The 21,804-nt window shown below is 41.1% G+C and overlaps 3 protein-coding genes across 3 annotated transcripts; 2 read left to right on the forward strand and 1 right to left on the reverse strand.

Annotated features, from left to right (window-relative positions):
- Nucleotides 1-2,308: 2,308 nt before the first annotated feature.
- Nucleotides 2,309-3,250, reverse strand: ora1 (olfactory receptor class A related 1; the record flags this gene model as incomplete). Its single annotated transcript, XM_083892270.1, has 1 exon — nucleotides 2,309-3,250. One exon carries the CDS (start codon nucleotides 3,248-3,250, stop codon nucleotides 2,309-2,311), a length of 942 nt encoding a protein of 313 aa, XP_083748396.1.
- A 3,555-nt stretch (nucleotides 3,251-6,805) lies between these two features.
- LOC310929800 (olfactory receptor class A-like protein 1) lies at nucleotides 6,806-7,762 on the forward strand (the record flags this gene model as incomplete). Its single annotated transcript, XM_083892647.1, has 1 exon — nucleotides 6,806-7,762. The coding sequence occupies one exon, from the start codon at nucleotides 6,806-6,808 to the stop codon at nucleotides 7,760-7,762; it is 957 nt and encodes a 318-aa protein (XP_083748773.1).
- An 11,408-nt stretch (nucleotides 7,763-19,170) lies between these two features.
- Nucleotides 19,171-20,130, forward strand: LOC310929801 (olfactory receptor class A-like protein 1; the record flags this gene model as incomplete). Its single annotated transcript, XM_083892648.1, has 1 exon — nucleotides 19,171-20,130. The coding sequence occupies one exon, from the start codon at nucleotides 19,171-19,173 to the stop codon at nucleotides 20,128-20,130; it is 960 nt and encodes a 319-aa protein (XP_083748774.1).
- Between the last annotated feature and the right edge of the window lie 1,674 nt (nucleotides 20,131-21,804).

Consider the following 21,804-nt stretch of genomic DNA (forward strand, 5'->3'; position numbering starts at 1 on the left):
GTTAACTAAGTGAGCTAACAGTAGCCGCCGCTTACCAAGTAAGCAGAACAACTTACCTGTGATGAAACAACTCGGCAGGATTTGGTTGAAACCAGCAGAGACTTTGAAGAATCACCACGAACTGGCCTTTAAATCTCTGTCATCAGTGTCGCTGATGCTGCTGCAGCTGTTTGTCAGATTGAGCTAACTGTTAGCTACGCATTCTGTCCACTCGCCGACACGTTTCCCCGCGACAGACAAAGTTGTAATTTCAATATCGTATTTCTAAGTTGTTATCGTTGTCAATATGTGGCCATTGAAAAAGAAGTTTATTCCAGGTGTTTTCCAACTTCATTCCTTTGAGCCGTTTAGCTCGTCTTCCGCTTCCCTTTTCCGGGGTTTGTTGTGCTGTAAAGGGGATGTTTTTAACCCTGTGTAATGTCTTCCAGGTGGTATTCGCTTTATCTCATGCTGCGGCTGAAATCTTTAAATCTTGCGAGGAACGAATCAATTGGTGAACATTTTTGTGTGGTTCGCATTTCAATCCAAATATTGAACTTATGACGCGTGCTGGAACCTAACATGAGTGGATGTGAGGTGTTTCCTGGGAGGCTAAAATGAGGGCAAAATTTTACTCATATTTTATTATAATTACTGAAACTCAAACCAATCAGAGCAGAGCATGAGAGAGAGAGCGACTGAGCAAGATATGACATGAATGTTATGGTGAGGAATGCTGTAACCATGAATTGCATTTTTGATTAATGTCAGTGTTAACTTTTAAATGATTACTATTTTGAAATCCTTACAATTCACCAAGTAACAGACACATTCTAAATCCCTCTTATGTGTTATTTTTTCCCCAGATCCTTTTAACAGCCAGACTTTCCCACATATTGTGCAAAATTCGGATTTTGTTGCTTTTTTGTCTCTCAAAACATTGGCATTTGGATTGGAATGATGCGACTGAACGTTGGTCTAATACACATTAAGCTGTCAGTGAGTTCAACTCATACTTGTGTTTGGAAGACTCAAGCATGTCTTGAATAGAATACAAAATGTCCTTTTTCACAGCAGATAGTTTTTGACATGAAATTGTACACAAACAAACACAGGTTTTACCAATAGCATTTAAATTAGGGTTCCACTCAAGAAAGCCAGGGCCATGCTATTGTCACACTAAGTACTTGACTAACCTGTATAAGTTGGGGTTTTTCCCCCCCTGAAAATGTTATTTTAAAACTACATGTTACCTGTATTTTCTGGATATGTTCCAGTAAAGCAATTGAGAAATAATTATACTGTATGGTCATATAGCATTGATAAAACAACACATCTAATGGCCTAGGACTTTTGCACAGAAGTGTATACAAAAATATTATCAGGGCATTTAAACCCCACATTTTCAGAAACAACATCATTGCCACATCATTGACACTTCCAAAACCAAAGACAACCTGTTCCTTTATATTACAAATACAATAAAACAACAGCACTTTCTCATCACCAAAAAGCTCACCAGCCACTTTATTAGGCACGTCTATTCAACTGCCCGTTATTGCAAACATCTTATCATCCAATCACATGGCAGCAACGTTATGCATTTAGTCACATAGATATGATCAGGACGAGCTGCTGAAGTTCAAACATCACAATAGGGAAGAAATGTGGTGTAAGTGACTCTGAATGTGGCATATTTGTTGGCGTCAAACAGGCTGGTCTTTAAAAAAGTATTTTAACAATATTGCTGGGATTTTTCCACACACAAAAATCACTAGGATTTACAGAGAATGGTCCAAAAGAGAGAAAATATCCAGCGTTCAGCAGTTTTCTATTGGCAAAACTGTTGTGTTGATGCACAGGACACACACACATGGACAGGTTGGTTCAAGACAACTGTAATGGAGATCAAATAGCACATGGACTTCAACAGCAGAACACACCAGGTGCCACCCCTGCCTCTTCATAAAGTGTCGTCTGTACCTCATAAAGCTGACCACAGTGAGTGTACATGGAACTATTAATTAATTGTTTCAAGTTTATAATTAAATAACCGATTTATAATTTCAGCTCAAGTGATTATGATTAGAATGACGTGTTTTTCTACTGGCACATAACATGACTATAATCACCTGTTTCTTTTATTCCTGAGGAAAATATACACATAAAAACCCCAGTCACACCACTGCACAAATGTCTCTCTAGTACTTCTCTCTAAAGAGTCGACTGCACAGCTAAATAACAGTCATCTGTGCACCAGAATTATTATGTCTGAGAGTACAACGCTGCTGTCATGCATGCGTCAGCCTGTCAAGAAAGAGAAAAGGAGTCATTTGTCATTCGACTCCTGAGTGTCAGTTGATGGTTGGTCTTGCTCAGACGCACATATGATCTTCGCCTTGACCTTCTTGTTGGAAGAAATGATAAAGTAGGGACTGAGCGAAGCGTAGCAGGAGGAAAAGAACACCCGCATGTCAGCCACCACTGGTGACACCTTAGCCACCGTCAGCATGTACATCCAGATCACATTATCAATCCCAAAGAAGACCACATAGAGAATCACCAGGGTTATCACCGTTTTGGCAGCCCTGGTCTCTGCGCCACCACCCTGAGATCTACGGATCCCTCTCACCTGGCGGCTGTGGCGATAGAGAAGCACCAGGATGTAACCGCTGGAGCCCAACATCAGGGCAACAAAGGCAAAATCCCTCCAAGTGATAGCAACCCCATTGATCACGTAGGACAGGCTGTCTCTGAAGTCCACATGACAGAAGCCCAGGTTGAGGGTGAAGGCAGGGACAGTGCCATTACGTGGAGCCATGGAGAACAAAGGGGCTGCAATGCATATGGTCATGTTGAGGAGCCACAGCCCTGCAAAGGTGGGGAGAACCAGGGATGGAAGTGCAGGTTTCAGCCTGGACAAGCGTGGTCCAGCTGGGGCGATGGTCATAGCCTGGAACACACTGAGCATGCAGGTGATGCAGACTGACAGGGCACGGCCGATGCGGTAGGCATAGATCACAACCTTACAGCCTGGATCATTCAGCAGCTCCTTCAGCCCAAACACAGTCATGGTCTGAGGGACGCAGCGGGTTAGAAGCAGCATCAGGTTGGCAAAGGCCAGGTGGCACAGGATCATGTCCACAGGAAGGAGCTTGGGTCCGGTGTAAATGATGCTGCCGTATGCCAGCAGCACCACGCTGTTCCCCAAGATGCCCATACCTGTTTGCAAGAGGAAGGAGACCCCTTTGATGGTCACACACAGATCCATGACACCTCAGCCTGCACAGGTCACGATTTACAAAGCAGACAGAGAATCAACTCAAAAGTTACGATTCACAGAAATGACGATATAACATCAATTATACATGTGACATCTGTTAGTGCTCAGTGAAAATGTTGCTCACCTGAAGTAAAAATGTGAATTAACCTGTGGAATCACAATTTATAGTCTTCAATGCCCCTCGAGATCATTGGGGAACAATGCAGTGTTCAGCTTTGTTTATCAAATCATATTAATAAATATGAGATGGTCTCGGAAGGCACGCATCGGAGGGGGAATACAACAAGACGGATACACAAATGTATTTGGTCTCATGCATATGCAGTATGTGCACTGAAACCTATTTCACGATAAGAATTCCTGTTGTTTACACTGATGATTAAAAGATACAGTTGGACCCTAATTTTTGACATTTTGTGCACTGCAGTCCTTGGTCTGCATGTGCAAAAAAACATTCTCAAAAATGCTTTTGAGATGTTGATTTGAAAACATATATTATTATTATTATTAAGGTATATTTTAATAACCAGCGCATACTGGAGAACTGATGACAACAAGAGACACCAGTTTTTAAAATGTGACCTTATCCGAATTTACTTAGCCAATGTCGAGGAACAACAAAGCTGGAAAATAAAGAGCATTTTGTGTGACATCGTAAGTCTGCAGAACGTCCACTTTTTGTAAAATAAATGTTAAAGTGCTTCAACCTATAAATCAAGATTAGTTTAATGTGTAATTTGGTTAAAAAAAGTTATTAACCAACTCTTTGTAATATAACAGATTTAATATCAAAACTTGAATGTTTTCCCAGTTGTTAATTTCCACCTGTCAGTTGTTCACTTTGACAGAGGGTCTACACGTAAATCTTCACAATCAGTCTAATGTTAATTTCCCTGTGGATTTAAATCAAAGAAAGAACTTGTACAACAGTGTGTAGTTAATATTGATGCAAAACAAGCCTGATGATGCCTTGAATGAGCCGTCAAGAGGGTTCTCCATGTGCAGCTGGTGCGTCGTTGTACTGCTCCATGTCCTGGGAGCATGTTAAAAGGCACAGAGGAGCAAGACAATTAGTCGTATAACAATACACGTCTGTACACTCCATTATTCATCCACGCTCTTTACTCTCTGCACTGACGTGTGCATGAAAAGAATATTGTAACAAAGAACAGTTACAGAAAAAGAACATTTCACCTATGATGATAAATTGAATTTCTCAGTTGCCAAATTCAGATTGTGTATGCGTAAAGTAGTGTTTGAATAAAAGAGTGTGTATTCTCCTGTGAGTAAGGCTTGAAAGTGTATTTCCCTGTGTGTTTTTAACATGTTTACATGTTCGGAGACCCAATTAAATGGCAGGTTTAAGCATGTCCCACTCAGGGGATGTCATTATGTACAATATGCTGCATGTTTTTAAAAGCAGGTTTTTCTCCCCTGACATTATTATTATTATTTTGTTTGCTTCCGCCTTTTGTTTTAATGGTAGATGTTAATTGTTTCCCCCCCATTACCCTAATTTAATTTGTTATTTTACTGTAAGTGATACGATAGCTACAGGGCGAATCTGCCTTCAGCCGTCGACTTCCAGGCTGCACAAGCGCCACCTTCAACGACAACCAATCAGATCGCTAACGACAGCACAACCAATCAGATCACGCGGCATCCATTCAAGTGTGCGAGAGCGCGGCAACACAAACTGCTTTTCCAAGTGCGTTAGATATTGAAGCTGTTTGAGTATTTTTGTAAATAAACTGGTTAGCAACACTGCATTTACAAGAATAAACATATATATACATATACGTGTAATATATTTACGTATATATACAGTTAGGTCCGTAAATATTGGGACATCGACACAATTTTCTTTAGCTTTATTTGGCTCTATACACCACTACAATGGATTTGAAATGAAACAAACAAGATGTGCTTTAACTGCACACTTCCAGCTTTGAGGGCATTTACATCCTCAGGTGAACGTTGTAGGAATTACAACACTTTCTATATGTGCCTCCCACTTTTTAGGGGACCAAAAGTAATGGGACAAACTAAGCAATCATAAATCAAACTTTCATTGTTTAATACTAATAGTCGATTACAGCCTGAAGTCGGGAAGGCATAGACATCACCAGACGCTGGGGAATTTCCCCTTCAGTTTGGTCTCCAGCAAGTGAAATGCATGCTCAATCAGATTCAGGTCAGGTGATTGACTTGGCCATTGCATAACATTCCACTTTTTTTAGGTGTTGTTTGGCTAATTCTAATCTTGTCTCCCAGTTTTTGAGGCTCACCAATGGTTTCCATCTTGTGGTGAACCCTCTGTATTCACTCTGGTGAAGTCTTCTTTTGATTGTTGACTTTGAAACACATACACCTACCTCCCTGGAGAGTGTTTTTGATCTGGCCAACTGTTGTGAAGGGCTTTTTCTTCACCAGGGAAATAATTCTTCTGTCGTCCACCACAGAGGTTTTCAGTGGACTTCCAGGTCTTTTGGTGTTGCTGAGCTCACCGGTGCATTCTTTCTTTTGAAGAATGTTCCAAACAGTTGATTTGGTCACACCTAATGTTTTTGCTATTTCTCTGATGGGTTGGTTTTGATTTTTCAGCCTAATGATGGCTTGCTTCACTGACAGTGACAGCTCCTTGGGTCTCATATAGAAATTTAACAGCAACAGATTCCAAATTCAAATGCCACTAATGGAATCAACTCCAGAAATTTTACCTGCTTAATTGAAGATGAAATAATGAGGGAATAGTCCACACCTGTCCTTGAAATAGCTTTTTAGTCAATTGTCCCATTACTTTTGGTCCCCTAAAAAGTGGGAGGCACATATAGAAAGTATGGTAATTCCTACACCGTTCACCTGATTTGGATGTAAATAACCTCAAATTAAAGCTGAAAGTGTGCCGTTCTAGGACTGCGCTGTTCTGGACGGAGATCTCAGATGTTGTTCCTGGAATCTGTTGGAGTCGTTCTCCCAGTTAGGGAGTGACAGCTACAAGTGCTTCTATCACCAATATGACCACAGTTGCCATGTGGCCCATAGCTTTAATTTTTGAGCAAGAAAAGTTGAGCGGGCCAAGTAAACATTTGCATCATGAGTGTGTTGTTATTGAAATAAACCTCTTAGTAAGTACAAGAAGTGCCACTTTAACCTTGTTTTTTTCTATATGAAACCCAGTGAGGGCACAGAAGCAGTCAACTGGATTGATCTCAATTAATTAGCGGCTGAGGGAAGTGAAGTCAATGGACCATACCAAATAAATCTGCTACTTGATTGAAAGTAAGAAAACAAACATCTCGACTACTTCAGGAGAGAGCGATCAGAGACGGGATCCACTCCAAACCTGGCCTGCTTGACTGATCTTAGGTGAGAGCGAAACCTTTTATTTCGTTGATTCGACATAAAGGCATCAAGAAGATGTGACCCTGGAGATGTAGTATGTTAGTGTTAAGAGGTGTACAATAGCAGTTTTTCTGATTCTGAAATGTAGGTGTTCTTATTGATTGATTTGAGTTAAATCTGTTTTCTCTCCCTGCAGCAATGCTATCACATAAGTTTGTTCGTGGGATGCTCTATCTGTCCCTCACTGTGGTCGGAGTCCCAGGTAACACTGCTGTCATCCTGGCATTCCTCCTGATGCTGTACCAGGAGAAACGGCTCCTCCCGGCCGATGCCATCGTCCTGCATCTGGCCTGTTCAAACATGCTGGTGGTGGCTATTCGCTGTCTGCTGGAAACCCTTGCCTCCTTCCACGTGGCCGATATCTTTGACGACATCAGCTGCAAATCGGTGATTTTTGTCTACAGGACCTCCCGCTCCCTCTCTATTTGGCTCACCTTTGTCCTGAGTGCCTACCAGTGTCTGAGCATTGCCCCTCCAGGATCACGCTGGGCCTCCATGCGTCACTTGATGGGCAAGTATCTGGGGGTTGTGTTCTTCTTCCTCTGGCTCATCAACACCTGCATGAGCTCAGCACCTGTACTCCTCTCTGGCAGAATGAATAACTCCACCTCATTAAACTTTGGCATTAATGTGCAATTCTGCTACGTGAACTTCCCCTCAAAGCTGGCCAAGGAGGCCAATGGGGCGGCCCAGGTGGGCAGAGACGTGGTGCCCATGGCTCTTATGGCCCTGGCCAGTCTGATCATCCTGGTCTTTCTCTACAAGCACAGCCAGCAGGTGAAAGGCCTCCGCAGCAGCAGTGGAGGAGGTGGAGGAGGTGGAGGGGCAGAGCAACGAGCTGCTAAAGCTGTAGTAGCGCTTGTGACCTTGTACGTGGTCCTCTATGGGGTAGACAATGGGCTTTGGGTGTACACTCTGACTGTGAGGAAAACCATGGCCACCTCACTGATCTCTGACCTGCGTATATTCTTCTCCTCGCTCTATGCAGCACTAAGCCCTGTGGTCATCATTGCATCGAACAGAAAGGTGAACAGCAGACTGAGGTGTTCAGTGCAGGAGAAACACGTTAAAGAGAGAGTCACGTCTGTGATGTGAAGCCTGCTGATGACTGACAGGGGAAGAAAAGATGATGTGGGCTACAGTTTACTTGAGTCTTGTAGGAGAGACTCTTCTTTCATCTGTAATGTGGCTCATAACAATGATGCTTTAAAAAAAAAAAAAAAAGATGTTTATTTAAACATTTCATTCACAATACTTTGAGGCAAACTTGTCTTTGTCTATGAATCTACGCTTGTCTGGCACCATCTTGCTTTGTTTTGTTCCTATGTTGTGTTACCTCCATATTAAGTGGGTGGAAGAAGTGGGTGACTCAGGATTCAATGCAGCTGTCAAATGATTTCCAGCTGCCTGTTGGGCTATAATTAAAGGCTTTGAAAAGAACCGTGGCAATGTCCCCTCACTAATGTCAAAGCTTAATGAGGAAACTACATTCTTAAAGGAGAAACGATGCTAAATACATTGTTGTTACCTAATTACTCAGATGCAGAAAAGGATGTTCAAGGACAAATCCTTTGTCACAGAGCAACATATCACATTTTATTCCCCCCATCCTTACAATTGAGACATATTCAAATTCAACTGAGGAAAAAATGTCTTCACACCAGTGGTTGCTCCCACAATAAACATTTCTGAAACATTTTTAACTACTAACAGGTTGATCGGTTCTGTAGTATATGCCCATCATGTCTCTTCATGTGTGTGTGTGTGTGTGAGAAGGGTGTGCTATGCAGGACTCTCCCTGCACAAGACAGGACCTGTTTTCACTTATTTTCCATCTCTCTGGAGTCTTTTAAGCCCAGTGAACACAGAAAATGCAGAGACCAAACCAAGAGAACCATTGCTTTACTTTCAAATCAAGACTCATCTTCTGCTCACACGTTTCTCCTATACACTTAAGTCTTAACGTATGTGACTGAAACAGAAACACAGCAGCTGATAAATATACGTTTGTCACCTGTGTCACCTAAACTCCTTTGTGTCACAAGGTGATTTTTTTTTAAATGTACAAGCTGTGTGGAAATATGAAAGTTCAAATAGCGTTCACTCGGCTGTTGTCTTCCAGTCTACACCATTGCTCTACTGAGTGAATAGAACACCACCCTTTCCTTCGCCTGCAGAAACGATTTGTAATTTCTCAATTACACAAAATTGTCAAAATCTGAGTCTGAACCATCAATCGCTGCCTGTTTTTCTATGTCGTTTAGTAACTTACCCAACATTGGGAATCTGTTTTCAATTCTTTAACCCTTCATGAACAACAATAACACAGTTGTGAAGGAAGCATCAGGGATCACATTGAACATAAAGGTTCTTTTGTACCATTATGCTAGAGGTGTCATTTTTCTTCTGTTGTTGAGACACATTCAAGGAAGAATATACGCCTGCACTTTAAATTATAGATCATTTCATCACTTACATGTCAACACTAGCCAGAGACTGCTTCACTTTGTGGTTTTTAATTCCTAAAGTGATGAAACTGCAGATGGGTCATGAAAAGTCATTAAATTTAAATAAGTCAATATGTCTTTAATTTTAAGTTTAGTAATGAAGTTTTAAATTGTTGTACAATATGTAATATATTTGTTAATAAATACTTAAATTGAATTAAACAGAGCCATCTTTTTTAAATGATGTGTCATTTTTCTTTTATCTGACCTGGTATAGGAGTTAATATACATATATATATATATGTATATATAGCAATATATGACATTTTATACGGAAGTATCCAGGTTCAACCGGTGAACATTTACAGGCCTTATATCTCAGTATTTTCACTCAATTTTCCTTTGAATTAGTAAATTCCTATTCATGTTGCTGTTATAAGGGTTTTTCCCTTATAGTTTTTCCTTACCCTGGTCGAGGGTCTAAGGGACAGAGGATGTTACCACCCCTGTGGAGCCCCGTGATGATTGATATTAGATTCAATTAATAATTCCATGCAGGTGGTCCCTCCTGTGCTTGATTTCTTTTAACTGTTCATTGTCATAAAAAGTAATGTTAGGTAATAGAAATTAATTCTAAAGTTAAATCTTTTGCACCTCTGGTCAAACTCTAGTCTCTACTCCACAAATCAATCCTAAGAAAAAGTTACACAACCCCCCTATGGAGGCAACAATGTGCAGTTAACGTGATGCAAAATGAGCCTGATGATACTTTAAATGAGCCATCAAGAGGGTTTTTACATGTACAGCTGGTGCTTCATCATGTCCTGGGAGCATATTAAAGGTACAGAGGAGCGAGCCAATTAGCCGTATAACAATACATGTCTGCACTAATTGGGGTTATAGGGACAAGTCGCCATTATTCAAGCATGTTGTTCAGTCTCTGTGCCGACATATGCTTGAAAAGAATTTTGTGAAAACAACACCAGCGACCAAGAAAAAGTAAAAGGCAAATGTGTTACATGTTAATTGCCCCAGCTATTTTCTAATTTTGGTTGCGTTCAGACAGAGTTGATGTTTGAGAATCACGTTTTCTCCTGAGAATACAGCTCAGAAACAACATCACAAGATATTATGTTATTTCTTGGTGTGATTCTAATGTGTTTACATGTTCAGAGAGCCAATTAAATGGCAAGATCAAACACGTTCTAGTGTCATCAAGTACACTAGGCTGCATGTTTTTAAAACAGCAGACGTTTAACCAATAGCTAATTACTTATTTTACAGTAACTGATTCAATTACTAGAACTCTTCCATAGTGGAAGTTCATAAGTCGCGCTCAAACTACCAGTTATGCATTTAATGGATCATACTTATTCTGTCCAAATAAGAAGGATCCATGCTGCATTTGAAAATAATATTGGCTAATTATTTTCTGTAAAATTCCTTTGATTTGGCCATAGTATGTCTATTAAATCCTGTTTGCTGAACGTAATAATTATGAGGATAATCAATAATAAGGATAACTTGTATTAAGAAAAACTTGCCCGCTAAAGAGGTCAACATCATCTCTTCTCACTGCGCCAGTTAATCTGTCCCATAGCAAAAATGTGATTTAATAATTAAGTAGTAAGACTTACTATGTGATTTTCTTCTTGTCTTAACATCTACATTATGTTCATTTTAAAGTGAGAGACATTAAGATTTACTTATGACACTACTGCGTATCTCTCTAACCGATGGTCCGATTGATTTCAAACTTGACAGGTGCCTTGCTACGGGCACGAGTAAGTGCAGTTTGACGTTTTTCGATAAGTAATGCAAAGGATACCGTTAAAGGGGAAATAAGTAGTTTATAGTGCCATCTAGAGGAGAGGCTGAAATTTACAACAAAGACCTGCTGCTCTGCTCACCCCCTCCCTTCCCTGAGCACTACGGTATCCGCAGCTGGTCAAATGTCGTCCTCGTCGTCTTTCTCCGTGTCAGCAGATGAGGTTCGTGAGGCGAGGGAGAGGGCGAGCTACCGCGGCCGTAGCAGACATGGCGTCTCGCTGCTAACAGTGGCTATGCAACCGCGGTCATGTTATTTAACATGACTTTTTGAAACACTACGAAAATGAAACAAAAACTATTATACAGCGACTAGACAATAAAGGAGCGCATAATATGTATAAAAAAGTGGATTTAGGGTTATATAAACCCATAAATACTACATATTGTACCTTTAAATATATATCGGTAAAAGAAGCACACATTGGCTTTCGCTGCTCTACTGTAGCCACTCCCCCTCACACTCACACAGCACTGTGAGTGAGACGAGGAACAGTCAAGCTGAGGCAGATGATGAACGCAGTGCCCCCCAACCACAGACTGTTCACCCCGCTCCCCTCCAGGAGGCGTTACAGGTCTCTCCGCACTCGAAGCAGCAGGTTCAGAGGAAGCTTCTTTCCTGCAGCTGTCACCCTCCTGAACTCTAGCTCTGCATCCCAGTGTCAATCAATCAGCTGTTATGCAACCATGCAGTTCAAGTTTCCATATTTATTGTTCGTCATTATGCCAGTATCATTATTTGCTTTCTACCATACACAAATAAAAATGAGCAGTCAAACACACCAAACCAACAATTACTACAAACACACACAAAACGCACTGAACTAGTATTTACAATTGTACATCCTTCGACCCTCGGTCTGGATCAAGAAAAAGTTGAAGATAGTCTCTGAGATAGACTGGCGACCTGTCCAGGGTGCGCCCTGACTTTTGCACTTTGATAGATGGGATTGGATCCAGTGGCCCTGCAACCCTCATGTGGAGGATGAAGTGGTAGACCATAAAAAAATACCAGGCTCTGAGACAACGTTCTTGTCACAGAAAAGGTACTTTTTTCAAATTACAACATGCAGAACAACATACTGCTTATGTAATGTGCTTATCAAAATATACATTTGATGAGTTTATTCATGTAGATACTCTCAAGCTTTCTTTCAGCTTATCCAGTGGAGGACGACGGGAGGTGACTTTTATGATTGATCTATGCATCTGTCGGCAAACGCTAACACAACTGCCGAAGCCTGCCTGTCTGAAATCCAATGGGGGGACAGAAGCAGTCATCTGGATTGATGTCAAGTAATTGGAAGCTAGGGGAAGAGAAGTCAATGGACCATACCAAACAAATCCAACAGCAATTAACTGTTTGCAAGTATAAGAAAAACAAACACCTCAACTACTTCAGGATAGAGCGATCAGAGACATGGTCCAATCCAAACCTTGTCCACTTGACTGTTCTTTGGTGAGAGTGAAACCTTTTATTTTAATGATATAATTTTGAATGTGAGGTTACTCAACATTCAAAAAAATGTGACCCTAGAGCTGTAGCATGTTATTGTAAAGAGGCTCAGATTTAGCAACGAGCTGCTAAAGCTGTAGTAGCGCTTGTGACCTTGTACGTGGTTCTCTATGGAGTAGACAATGGGCTTTGGGTGTACACTCTGACTGTGAGGAAAACCATGGCCACCTCACTGATCTCTGACCTGCGTATATTCTTCTCCTCGCTCTACGCAGCACTAAGCCCCGTGGTGATCATTGCATCCAACAGAAAAGTGAATCGCAGACTGGTTGTTCAGTGCAGGAGAAACAGAAAATAGAAAATGTGATGTGAACTAAACTTTACTCGAGCCTGGGCAATAAAGCAATGACCAGATATACTGCAATACCACTTTCTTCAGCCTCAATGTGACAGGTTCAGCATGTATCAATGCAATATACTGTGCATTGCACAAACTAATTTTGAGGTACAACAAGAAATAATAATAATAAATAGGAATCTATTTGAACAGTTTACCCAAGATGAGTGAAGTATTTCTGTGTTTACCAGGTGTGTGTTGTTTACTGCCCATAAAAATCCACAATTAAACCACAATGTTCACGTTCCTTAAAATAAATAATTTTCACCCAAAAGCAAATCATCCAGCCCTGGTCTGGTTCATAGTAACAACACTGTTATACTTAATATACTTAATACTGGTCTGTATGAATGCTTATCCGGCACCATCTTACTTTTTTTTTGTTTGTTGCATCACCTTCACATTAATTGGGTGGAAGAATTATTGCTGCAACTGCGTGTTCAGCTACAATAAAGGCTTCGAAAAGAGAATCAGGCAAAGTCCCCATGCTAAAGTCAGAGGTCACGGAGAATCACGTGCAGGATACACACAGTGAGGACGTGAGATTCACTGAGAACCTGCAGTGACTTTCTTAGGTGAAACAGTCACGTTCATGAAGGTTTTCAAAGTGGTGGTTTTTGAGGGAGCCAAGCCAGAGTTTTACCTCCCTTCCGCATACTGTCACTGCAACCTGTCAAGGCAGAGCCAGGCTGTTGGAGAAGCTCCTCAAAACAAAGCCAAAAGTTCATTTATGTTCTCTCTTCTCCATATAATTGCTCACTTTTATCAAACTGCCAGGGCTCCTACACAGTTGTGTGTCACCTCTGTCATTTCAGATTTTTGTTTCCCCTCTGTCTTTTTTGTCCTGTCAGACAAAAACAGTCAATGAAGACAGATGGTAAAGAAGTAAGAACTGTGTAAAGCCAACACGAGGGAACAGCTTTGCCACAGTGTACAGTCTCTATCTCTGTGTGTGTACTTGTATTTATACAGTATCTCTATGAGGGGACATTTGTCTGGGCCCAAAAAATTTAAAGGGGGTTTTCAGGGTTAAGACTAGGTTTTAGGATTAGGGTAAAAGGCCGGGGAATGCATGATGTCAATTATGTGTCCTCAACAAAAAAAAAAAAAACTCTATTATGTACTGTATGCGCATAATAGAATCAACGAATCAGGAATAAATAAAAAATGAAGCCACAACCTAGATCATCAAAATCAGGGGGTGATTTCTATTATATTCTATTCATTAAAAATGTAACATATGGATGTCATTGTAGGATGTGGTTGTATACTCCACTCCCTGTGAGTTGATGTCAGTTATGTCAACAGTGTTCTCACCATTGATGAGAGGAAGCTGTGTCGTACATCATGGTACAGACAGAGAGTGTGTGTGTGTGTGTGTGTGTGTGTGTGTGTGTGTGTGTGTGTTTGTGTAAAAGCAATGGGGAGAAGAACGTGCCTCAGGACCAAAAAAAAGTCTTAATAATGTGTGTGTGTGGTATGTGTTTTGTTGTAATTGTTCAATGACACATCATTTGTTATCACCTAATGACTGTACATTGTAAATAAATTCAATTTGACATTAAGACACTATAGTGTTTACCTTGCAAACAAAGATTATCACTCATGACAACACACAGCCCATCTGTAGAATGTTATCAGGGCACAAATCCAATGATCTTAGACTATCTCAACAAAAAAGGAAGTACGCATTGTGTCAAATATCTGATCGAATTGAGGATTTGTAGAACTGTGACACCCCTAGTGCTTAATGTGAAAGCTTATGCGTGGAGCCAGTAGCTGAGAGTATGTTTAGCACAAGCAAATAAAATGCACATTGCCTGACAATGAGAAAATGCACCTCCTTCTGGGTGCAGGGCTGATGGTGGTGCATGCTGCTGGCAGCTGGACTGCCCGAGGGCCACCTGCTGGACTACGTCGACACAATCTGTCAGTGCACGGTGCCCAGCAGCAGCAGCAGCAGCAGCAGCAGCAGCAGCAGCAGCAGCAGCAGCAGCAGCAGCAGCAGCAGCAGCAGCAGCAGCATCATCAGACAAACAGGTCCAAACACCTCACTGGCATTTGCCCCGGGGACCTCCATGTACACAACACCACTGCTGCCACTGTACGGAGGGAGCAAAGCATTTTCGCATTAGCAAACAAAATGGTCTCTGAAGGGAGACATTATAACACAATGTTTACTAATGAGATCCCCCACTCAGGAATGGACTGCAACAAATGTAAAAACGTCAAAAAATGAAATGGATTTTTAAAAAGTCATGGTGAAGAATAATTGAGAATAATGTTATTCTATCTATACTGTATGTTTAACAGATGTATTAGACCACTACCACAGCCACTATAATTAGTATATTTCTTCAATGTTTAATACATCTGCATGTTGAAACTCTTAAACTGAGATTATATATATTTTTAAAGCTAAAATTTAATTAGTTTTGCTATCCATTCATTTTCAGATTTACTGTTTTATAAATAGACTTGCATTCCTGAATAGAAAAAACATGTTTTAGTGGTTGAATGTTTATGCTTGATTAATTTCTGACTCAGAGAAGAAGCCCAGTGAGTCGGCTCACATTTGGATATAAAAAGGTGGATTCAGATCGCTATTTGCTAAATAACATAAAATAACATTTTTAGTTTTAAACAAGTTTAAAACATTGATGTTATCTCAAGGTGGTCTAATACATCTTTTATCATCATCGTTTAAACACACACACACACAGACACGCACACGCACACACACACACATATATATATATATATAAACACATAAATGTATATATATATGTTTATATACATATACACTCTTAGAAATAGAAGTGCTAAGTAGAACCTTTTCATAAAGGTTCCACCTGGAACCCTTTTAAAACCCTTTATTCAGGAGAGGGGTTTTGAAGGGTTCTCTAGATCAAAATGGTTCTTACTGGAACCATTAGTCTTACCAAGAACCCTTGAAAAACCCTTTCCCAAAGAAAGGGGTTTTCAGAAGCAAATGGTTCCAGGTAGAACCTCAGCCCTCGTAGGAGGACCCTTTTGGAACCCTTATTTCCAGAGTGTACATATATATACGTGTGTTGCATTTTTGGTCAACTGAGTTTGTTTTTTAAAAACTGCTGTAGAGATAAACTTTACTTTCTTCCTCACTTCCCTGTGGAAATATACACTAATAATACAAACCTCTATGGATGCAACAGTGTGTGGTAAATGTTGATGCCAAAATGAGCCTGATGATGCCTTGAATGAGCCACCAATAGGGTTATACACGTACAGCTGATGCTCTATTGATCCTTCTCCATGTCCTGGAAACATGTTAAAGGGGCACAGAGGAGCAAGACAATTAGTCGTATAACAACACAAATTGGGGTATAGGGGAAAGGCTGCCATTAGTCATGTATGTTCTTCATGTGGAACATATATCCCTTAGTTATCCAGACACATGTCAATAATGTCACACATTAGAGGTGCTCTCACTTGGTAAAATACCTGATATTGTCTTAGTTAGAGCCAAAATCAGAACATGTACGAGCAGAGTGATGTTTGAGAACCATGATTTCTCCTGAGAACAAGGCTCAGAAACAACCGTCATGAGACATGTTATTTCCAAGTGTGTTTACAAGCCCTAGTTAAAATGGCAGGTTTAAGCATGTCCTGCCCAGGGGATGTCATCATGTCCGATGTTGTTGCAGGCTTTCCTCAAACTTGTATCGTTTTAATGGCAGCTGTAACCCTATTCCACACATCACACTCATTAAATGTGTTATTTCGCAATAGCAAACCAACAAGAACACACTGAGAAGAACATAGGCAGCTACCTAAGAACATAACAAAGCACAAGCACGGCAATTATGAGAAGTGAGAAAGCCACGGTCAAACGGAATATCGTCACCTTCCTAAAATAATGAAATGGTGAAAAAAACAACTGCAAAAATCGCCTACATTCTCAGTTGGACACGATCTGTGTGGATGATTCTAGGCTCTTCCCCTATTGATAAGTGATGAGGTTTTCTACAATAGAGGTGAAACTTATAATTAAGGACTGGTTGAGGGACCTGTCCACTGTTGATTCACTCTAATACAGAAGCACAGAGACCTACAAAGACAAGAAGTTCCTTCACTACGTCAACACGATGGTTGTACGATTCTACGCCATCATACTCCAGACTGCAAAAATCAGGCCATCACCTTACCATGTGAAGGTGCTCAAGCATGATGAATTCCTGAGACTGAATGGACCTTACTTCATTAGTATCAGACCAGGAGGACCTGTCCTTCTCGGAGGACACTTCCACAGAGGGTACAGGTGCCAAAAAAAAGCCAATAGCATGGACAAGAATGATTTCATGTGCTCTGCCAATCAAGGACAGAAAGTTCCAGGACATCCGGTCATGAAACATGACATGTCACGTCCTTCACGTGTCATCACTTCTATGACAATAGGCATCATTCAAGAGCTGGAGGGAGTAGTGAGGAGATGCACATGCTTCCTCATCATTATGCATAGTTTGGTGCTTTATTGTTGACAGAGTTGAAGGTAAATCATCTATCTGAACCATCCCTGATCTAGACTTGAAGCGTTGGGAATTCAGAGGTATCAGGCTCTGTGGGGTTCTTCAAGGCCTGACTCCTCCTGTGCAATGCACAGCCTGTTAACAGTCCAATTTCCTCTTGACTTGATGGATCCTCATGCCATGCAAGTTCTTGCATTTCCTGCCACATACACATTCCATGGCAAAATGTCCTTTGATCATTGCCCATGATGGCTGTTTCCAGGAGGTCTCTGTGCGTAGGGATCTCATCCCCAAACCCTTCATGTGTTCCCTTTGAGCATTTTGCAGCAGGTGGTGGATTCCTCCTCACAGAGCTGCCCTGTTTGCTATCTAAGCTGTCCACTGTGTACTGAGCCAACCAGACATCATCCATCCTGTACCTGGATGTCAGTCCTCTGGCCAGAATGTGCACTTAGCTGTGTAATTAGGACACTACAACCACAGAACCTAACCTACATATACATATACAAACATACATATAACTTGTATTAACTTTGTGTTATCATTAAATTTGAAAGAAGGTGCTCATAATGTTAAAAAAAAATATCAGAATGACACTAAACTAAACAATGTATATTTAAGAATATAACATTTTGTTGTGTTTTATGTACTTTCAAGTCCATATACTGAATGTTCTACAGTATCACTCACCTGGCCCTGAGACAAACTCCTTGTCAGTGACAAATGTTCCTTTTTTCACTTTAAACATGCAGGATCAGAGCCAACATATGTGCTATATAATGAGTTTTTTTCATGCAGCTAATCTCATTTTGATGGCGTTGTAAGAGTAGTCTCTCTTAATATTAGTGGGGGACATCTCTCGCTGTGTTTTTTTGTGAGAAATGGGCTTCATATTAATTACTAAGTCCCTGCTGTGGGACATGTTGCAGTAAAATCAAACAGCCTCCACCAAACACAGATTTATCCTTACAACATCCTCATGCTGCAGCTTTAAACACATTTTCCAAAACTGTATTGCTTTAGGTGAATTATACGATCGTAAATTGGATGCTATGTCAGGCTCCACAAATGAAACTGTAGGTGATCTGTCATGCAGACCTGAGCAGTGCAGTCTCTGTGCAGTTTCAGATTTGTCCACTGGAGGTCACTGTGGTGTTGGTATCTGACGATTGGTCTTTTTTTTTAATGGGATGTAGCTTTTAAAGTTCAGAAATAAAAAAATACAAAAGTGTGGAAGACATAATGAGGAAATCCAACGTTAGCACTTGCAATAAAAACATTGCATTAAGAAACAGTGACAATGAGATATGGTTTTAATCTTTTTGTTTTTGTTATAAACACGAAGAGAGTAGACGTCATCCTTTAATTAACACCATTTGCGCTGCCTTACTTGTTAGATCTATACATCTGTCAGGAAACGCAAACACAACTTTCTGTGTTATCTTGTCTGTCTGAAACCCAGCGAGGGGACAGAAGCAGTCATCTGGATTGATCTCAAGTAATTGGAGGCTGAGGGGAGTGAAGTCAATGGACCATACCAAACAAACCCAACAGCCATTAACTGTTTGCGAGTATAAGACCTCGACTACTCCAGGAGAGAACGATCAGAGACAGGGTCCAGTGCAAACTGTGGCTGCTTGACTGTTCTTTGGTGAGAGTGAAACCTTTAATTTTAATTTTAATTTGAATCTTAGGTAATTCAACATTCAAAAAAGACTTAATAGATTTGCATGTTACCTAGATTTGTATGATGCATATAAGTTATATTTGCAAATTTACTGTGTTGTGCAACATTTCTGTCTAGGATCATTTGAGTTTTTCTGATTCTAAAATTTAATTGATTTCATTTATTTAAAACTTTTTCAGGAATGCCATCAGAAGAGTTTGTTCGTGGGATGCTCTATCTGTCCCTCACTGTGGTCGGAGTCCCAGGTAACATTGCCGTCATCCTTGCATTCCTTCTACTGCTGCACCAGGAGAACCGGCTCCTCGCGGCCGATGCCATCGTCCTGCATCTGGCCTGTGCAAACCTGCTGGTGGTGGGTGTTCGCTGTCTGCTGGAGACCCTTGCTTCCTTCCAGCTGGCTGTAATCTTTGATGACATCAGCTGTAAAGCCATCATTTTTATCTACAGAACCTCCCGCTCCCTCTCCATCTGGCTCACCTTCGTACTGAGTGCCTACCAGTGTCTGAGCATTGCCCCTCCAGGATCACGCTGGGCCTCCTTGCGTCACTTGGTGGACAAGTATTTGGGAGTTGTGTTCTTCCTTCTCTGGCTCATCAACACCTGCATGAGCTCAGGCGCTATACTCTTCTCCTCTGGCAGACAGAGCAACTCCAGCACGATAAGATATGGCATTAATGTGCAATTCTGCTATGTGACCTTCCCCTCAAAGCTGTCCAAAGAGGCCAATGGGGCGGCCCAGGTGGGCAGAGACGTGGTGCCCATGGCTCTTATGGCCCTGGCCAGTCTGATCATCCTGGTCTTTCTCTACAAGCACAGCCAGCAGGTGAAAGGCCTCCGCAGCAGCAGCGGTGGAGGAGGTGGAGGGGCAGAGCAACGAGCTGCTAAAGCTGTAGTAGCACTTGTGACCTTGTACGTGGTCCTCTATGGAGTAGACAATGGGCTTTGGGTGTACACTCTGACTGTGAGGAAAACCATGGCCACCTCACTGATCTCTGACCTGCGTATATTCTTCTCCTCGCTCTATGCAGCACTAAGCCCCGTGGTGATCATTGCATCAAACAGAAAGGTGAACAGCAGACTGGGCTGTGCAGTGCAGGAGAAACCAGTACAAGAGAGAGTCACAGATGTCTCTATGATGTGAGGCCTGCTGATGAAGCAAAGATGATGTGGGCTAAACTGTGCTTGAGTGTCGGTCACATGACGGTCCTTCTGTACAGCAAATTATATTTTGTGATCACAGTTGCAGAAGAGACTGTGGTGTGGCTCATAATAATGATGTCTTGTCTTTCTTCTTTAAACCTTTTCACGAGACTTGTATCTGACACTTTTCCAGACTTTTTGTGAATTAACACCTGTGGCTTTGGATAATGTGGTGTACCTGTAAACTGAGGGGGCGGACCTGTTGTCTCATTAAGGAGAAAACTGTCACCAAAACACTGTTAATTAATCCTGTATGGATCTATGTTTATCTGGCACCATCTTGCCTCTTTGTTTTCTTCCTATGTTGTGTCACCTTTGACTTAATTGGGTGGAGGAATTACAACTCAGGACTGTCAAATGATTTCCATCTCCCTGTTCAGCTGTAATTAAGGCTTTGAGAAGAATTGTGGTAAATGTCAGAGGTTAATTGTCCCTTACAGAATATGTTAAAAGCTTAGTGCTCACGCAGCACGGATCTGTAGGTGCACCTGTGGTAACTTTCTGTGGAAATAATGCACAACTCCTTATATGGACATCCTGGGGGAGTGTGTTTATGTGTCAAAGTTGTGATTCATTTTAGTAGTGATATAAAGTAGCAATAATTGTGCATAAGTCACAAAATTAGACAGTTTTTTTCTTTTTGTTCATAAAAACGAGCCAAGCGAAATTAGAACTGTGGCGTATTTTTTTTTTTAATTTCACAAATTCAATCCGATTTTAAATATTTTGAGAACTTTTTGCTCAGGTGTGTTTATATAGTTGGTGAAAATTAATAATTTTTTAAAATCAGAAATGCCTTGGTTGTGCTGGAAAAAGGATATAAGACACTGTTGCACATTCTTATAGCCTCTGCATACACTGCAGGTTTGAACATGCTTTTTTTAAACAAAAAAAGTAACCAAAATGCTCTGTGTTCTCAGTGTTAAGATGTTCTTTAGTCTGACTCTTTATGCTGACTATATACTGTATATACCTGTGGGTGCACTTATAAAATGGGGAGATTTTTGGGACACAAAGTTCCATCTTGGCACAGGAGCCTAGAGAGAGTTTTGCTGTGCATTTTAGACGTCAGATATATGTAATTGCCGTGTTTTGAAGAATCAAGGACAGAAAAGACAGAGTAAGGACATAAGTACCTGTGAGAGTTCGTCTAAAAGGCAGACAAATGTGGGGCTAACAGCACTCTGTGATGCTGCAGTAAACTCTAAAGTGCAATCAGTGCGGCTGCTGTCGCAATGCAGGTAAGAAGGAGAGGAGGCGTCCTCTTTCTGTGCTTGTGTGGAACTGTTCCTCTTTCAACACTCATCAAAACATATGACAGAACACATGGACACATCGTTATCTTCCACACATCACATTTAATTCAATTTCAATTTAAAGTTGTTATGGTTTTGCTGAAGCTCCCAATCCGTCCAGATGACAAATTCCATGCGTCTTAATCTTCAAACCACTGAAATCTGAATGGCACTTTACACAGACTCCGGTGGAATGAAGGATAGAAAACATGGATGGTCTGTTTGGGCAGCGAAGCGCGCGGTGGTGGAGCCTCCGATGAGAAATCACTGAGACACTTCATATAGATGATTCTCTTCTATGCTTCTGGTGATGTAGTTTT

This window comes from Microchirus variegatus (genome assembly GCF_963457635.1).
Source record: "Microchirus variegatus genome assembly, chromosome: 7".
NCBI lineage: Eukaryota > Metazoa > Chordata > Actinopteri > Pleuronectiformes > Soleidae > Microchirus > Microchirus variegatus.